This window comes from Pistacia vera, unplaced genomic scaffold (assembly GCF_008641045.1).
Source record: "Pistacia vera cultivar Batoury unplaced genomic scaffold, PisVer_v2 Contig154, whole genome shotgun sequence".
In the NCBI taxonomy this organism is placed as follows: domain Eukaryota; kingdom Viridiplantae; phylum Streptophyta; class Magnoliopsida; order Sapindales; family Anacardiaceae; genus Pistacia; species Pistacia vera.
In genome coordinates this window covers 915,160-920,531 of record NW_022195619.1, presented here as the reverse complement: position 1 = coordinate 920,531, position 5,372 = coordinate 915,160, and the positions used below count along the sequence as shown (strand labels likewise).

Here is a 5,372-nt window from a genome sequence, read left to right as displayed (position 1 = left end):
ACCCGTATTTACTAACTAGGGTTGTACGGGCTCATTAGACATTTAATTATTTATATTAGAGTTTAGCAGGATAACTTAGGTTGTTTTTGGTACACTTTTTTAAATAACCTTTCTAAAATTCTATTATAAATAAGATAACATAGGATTTTGAAAATGCGTTTGTTACATTATTGTCATTTTCTTAAAAATATTTATATTATTTTTTAACCCTTGCATTTTTTATTTTAACTAAACATTCTCACAATAAAAATTTACAAATTAACAAAAACATCTCACTCACTCCGTCACCGGCATAATATTATATTATCTAATATTATCTCTATTTTTGGGATCCAAATGATAAAATTAACTCTGATAGAATGATATTGATAATTTACCTTACATATTTAACCATAAAACTAAAATTTTAGTGGTCAAAGTTGGTCAAACAATAAAATGAGATGAACCAAGACCAGCTTTGGGGTTAACAAGGACGTTTCTTAAACCAAGTGGGGACAAGATCCTTTTAGGAATCCATCCTTTTTGTTATGCTTTTAACATGTTAGTAGATTCCACTGTGAAGGCCAAAAGGAAAGTTACTTTGTGGATAAGCAGTAATGTAAATGGTACTATCTTAGTGCGTGACGTTTCCAAATTAATCTCCCTTCACCAAAACAACAATCAATTTACAGTATTTTCTCTTACTAATTTCACATTCTTTTCACCATCAATTTATTTTGATCTTGTATTGTAGGATGTTAAATAATGGCATGTTCACCCAATCAGCCTTTATAATATATATATTTTTTTTTTTTGGATGCAATTCGGAAGGGAAAAGAATATTACTTCCTTGATATTGTAATGTATGCAACAAAATAGTGACCTATATTTCTAGGCTAAATGCTTGTCTCCAAATAAAAGGGCAGTAGTTTATACATAGGCAAATAACTAGAAAAGAACTAATATTTTAGAATATTTTAAGGCCGCCCAGATCCAACCATTTTTTGGCATACAATTAAATGTTTTTGGAAAGGCAGGGGCACGGCATTAATTTCAATTCCCATATCTCAACTAAAGTAATTGGGCAGGCTAATATCGCTATTTCAATATTCAAATTGCTTTTGCCTTGGATTTTACGCAACCATGTTCAATCATACGTATCCACACGTATCTATATATATATCGTGTGGCAATAAAATTTTCCCATTTTTGTGAGGAATTAAGTTTATTGAGGTTATAATATATAAATGCTTATTTTGAAAAAAAAAAAAAAAAAAAAAAAAAAACAACCCATCAATTATACGGTTGAAAAGAACAGTTGGAGATTAAAACATAAATATTTAAATCTTAACAGATAATTCATTTGCAATGAACTGGTCATTTAAACCATAAGATATAGATTTACTGTAATGAACTGGTCATTTAAACCATAAGATATAGATTTACTGTAACTCTATATATGAAATTAATGGATTATATTCATACAAGTGTCTACACATAAAAACGATAAATCGGAAAATATTAAAATACCTATCATTTTATAAAATTTATAACTATACGTCCCTATCAGAGAAATTTATTAGAATTTGTCATTGCCTTCTAACGTGAGTAGAATTTTCTTGTACGGATATACAGTATGAAAGCTAGGAAAGTCCCACAGAAACACAGAGACCCCCAGAAAATGAAAGTAAATCTGTAGCAATCCATTCCAATGCATTGGCCATGTTCATTGCTTCCCTTATGATATATAAGGGCGGCTAAGTAGCCGTAAAGAAAGGAGCCAATTGGAATATTTGAAACTACAATGTTATGGTTGACACCGAAATTCTTAGAACCAAACAGCTCGGTGGTTGTGGCTACCGATAAGGTAGAAATTGCTCCTGTACAGATCCCTATAATGGCAGTGCTCACATAGAGAGCAAGGTTGGTTGTGTTCAGAAGTAAAATGAAAGCTCCTGCCATCGGAGCCATTAATGCAACTATCGCACCTGTGCTTGAAATCATATACTTGCTCCTGAAACAAACAGACAAAAACCCACGTATCAATTACCATACTTGTACGTCTCTAGCAAACTAGTAACAAGTGTACACAATAGAAATGACTCGTCCTTCAATATTGACCAACTGTCTGACACTGATAGAGAAAAGTTCTCAGGTACCAATGTTTTGGAGTTTTTAATACATGAACCAAAAGAAAGCGATTGGTCTCTAATTTTTTATTTTATGAAAGAAGCAATTAGTCACACAACTTTAATGACATTTGCTCAGAATATATATAATATTTCATTAAACGCCTATCAGAAGTAGAAGATGCAACCATCTGATTAACCAAAAATAAAATGAGTAAATGCACCACCAAACAACAGTAACGGCGCCATTGGAAAGGAAGAGTAGGGCTCATTTCACCTATGTCTATATATTCTATTTTGATTCTTTTGTAAGGAAAACCTGTCCATTTTCCTACTTTGTATTTATAATCTAAAAATTATCACCTCGTGCCTAAAGATAAGGTGAGATATGGGAGGTAACCAAAAAGTTATTATAATCTTTTTTGTTCATTTTATGTAATTAGTAACTGTATGGTGCTAAATGAAGAGTAAAGAACAAAGACATACCTTGAGAAAAAGTAGTCGAAAAGAGATGGCAAGAGACGCCCAAAGAAACCGAATGAAGAAGACAAAGAAACGAGAGAAGAAGTTCCAGTGAACCCACGAGACTCGGCTATTTGTCCCAAGTTGTTCAGAAACACAAGACCAAGAGTTGCACCAAATAAATATACAAAAAAATACAACCAAAATTCCACTCTCTTCACCATCAACTTCACCCCAATTTCCTCCATTACACCAATCTCATGATCTTCAATCTCACTTACATCTTCTTCATCTTCCTTTACTCCATTCTCCACTCTCTCCACACTCATATTCTCTTCTACTGTTGAATTATACACCTTTGGCTCTCCATTTAACCACCAATTTATCGCTAAAACATCTCCAATCTTTTCTCCAAATGGAATCACTAATGGGACTAATAGACATACTATCATACCAATCATATTCTTAAGCGGCGACAATATTTTTGACACCCAATTAAAGCTACCAATAATGGCATAAGTTCCCGTGACCATTGTTATCACAAACATAACAATGAACCGACCTCTCATTCTTCTACATTTTCCAACTTTAACATCTCTAAGTAGAGGCGCGGCTATGACACAAACGAATAAAGGAAGGATGGAATTCAGAAGAAGATAAGCTTTAGCTCTTTTACTGGGAAAGTATAAGGCGTCGACAATATCTGTGTAGATTGTTGCACTTAATCCTAAGTAACTAGTTGTTATTCCTACGGCTACTTGACGATTTGATGGGAAGTTTCTAATGATTACAACATAACAAACGGTATTGATCCAACAAATGCTATGTCCTGCCACAACAGTGAGTAAAAAGATATAGCCATATGAAAGAGAGGAGATTTGGTTTGTGATGAAGAGATATTGCAAAACGTAACCAGTCAAACCAAGAGTGGCACCAAACATAAGAACGAGCCAGAGTGGCATATAAACAGCTGCAATGCCGGAAATCCAACCGAAAAGCTTGCCGGCGTCTGAGGCGAAGGCAAGATTGTTGAGTTGGAGTTGGGATATGGAGAGAAGAGTTTTGAGTTGGGATGAGTAAGCAGGGAAATTTGTGTTTGTTCCGTTTATGGATTGAAGCCATATTGCCCCCACCAAGCTCAGCCATTGAGTAAAGGTTTGAGGCATAGTGGGAAGTAGATTTCAAGTTCTAAATGATTTGCTTTGCAGTGAGTGGGGTGATGGGTATTTATAAGGAGCAAATGTTTGTGCATGTAGAACATAGAAAACCACGAGGAGAGCAATGTGTAAAGAGATATTGAAAAAGTCAGCAATATTGTGCATAGACAATGACATGTAACATGATATAAGCTAGGGGAACCGGAACCGAAATTGCATAGTATAGGTTCCCAGAAAAAGGAACCAAAACCAGAACCGCACAGTACAGGTTCTTCAATTCAAGGAATCGGAACCTAAAATACAGGTTCCAGTTTCCTTTCGGGGTACCCTGTAAAAAATTAATTACCCCCTATTAGTTTAAAAAATGACAAAAATACCTTATAAGTTTACAAATACACCCCTAACAAATATACTATTTGGGTTTAGGGTTTAATTATAATGTAATATTATAATTAATTAAATTGTTAATCATTTAATTAAGTATTGTAATATTGTTTATAATAGAATGTTATAATTAATTAAATAATCATACCATAAATTTATAATGTAATCTTATAATTAATAAAATTCTAATCAGTTAATGAAGTAGTTTGTACATTATTAATTACTAATGTTTATAATATAATGTCATAATCAATTAAGTAATCATTTAATTATGTAATATTTAATTATATGATAATACATAATAGTATAATATAATGTTATAATGAATTAAGTAATCATACTATAACTATAATTTAATATTATAATAATAAATTTCAAATCATTTAATTAATATACAATGTTTATAATGAAATGTTATAATTGATTAAGTATCATTTATAATATAAGGTAATGTTATAATTAATTAATTTTTAATCGTAATTAAATAATGTAATAACATAGTAAATTCCAATATTTATAATGTAATGTTATAATTCATAACTAATTATGTAATCATTTAACTATGTATGCTATAATTAAGTAATGTACATAATATATATAAATAATATAATATAATAATATTATAATTTAATTGACATTATTTAACTATAATGTAATGCTTAATTTGTTTAATGAAATGTTTATAAGTAATGTTATAATTAATTAAATTTTTAATCATTTATTAATTATTGTGCTAATGTTTATGTAGTAAATTAGTAATTACTAATGTTTAAAACTAATATCATAATTCATATCAATTAAGTAATCTTTAATTATGTAATGTTATAATTAATTATGTGATCATACTTAATGTAATGTTAAGTGAATTAAGTAATCAGATTATAGATCTTTAATGTATATTATAATTAATTAAAATTTATCATTTAATTAAGTATTAATAAAATAAGTAGTAATTACAATATTTATAATGTGATGTTTAAATTTATAACTAATTAAGTACATTTAATTTGTAACTATAATTAATTAAGTGACATAATATAATGTAATGTAATGTTATAATTTAATTAAATAATATTTAACTATAATGTAATATTTAATTAATTAAATTTCTAATCATTTAATAAGTAACATTTATTTATAATGTAATGTTATAATTAATATTTATAATATAATGTCAATCAATTAAATAACATCTATTATGTAATGTTATAATTAATTGTGTAATCAACTAATCATACTAAATGAAATAGTGAAATGTTAC

The 5,372-nt window shown here is 29.5% G+C and overlaps 1 protein-coding gene across 1 annotated transcript; it reads right to left on the bottom strand.

The window, feature by feature from the left end:
* Positions 1–1,514: 1,514 nt before the first annotated feature.
* Positions 1,515–3,736, bottom strand: LOC116124660 (protein NUCLEAR FUSION DEFECTIVE 4-like). The gene is made up of 2 exons (XM_031410381.1): positions 2,595–3,736; positions 1,515–1,993 (listed from the first exon to the last, which is right to left on the bottom strand). The coding sequence occupies exons 1-2, from the start codon at positions 3,734–3,736 to the stop codon at positions 1,579–1,581; spliced, it is 1,557 nt and encodes a 518-aa protein (XP_031266241.1). The 3' UTR covers positions 1,515–1,578.
* Positions 3,737–5,372: the final 1,636 nt, after the last annotated feature.

Coding starts and splice junctions, on each gene's coding strand:
- LOC116124660 (XM_031410381.1), bottom strand. CDS start 3,736: ATGCCTCAAACCTTTACTCAATGGCTGAGCTTGGTGGGGGCAATATGG. Junction 1,994..2,594: donor TTCGACTACTTTTTCTCAAG/GTATGTCTTTGT, acceptor TGTTTGTTTCAG/GAGCAAGTATATGATTTCAA.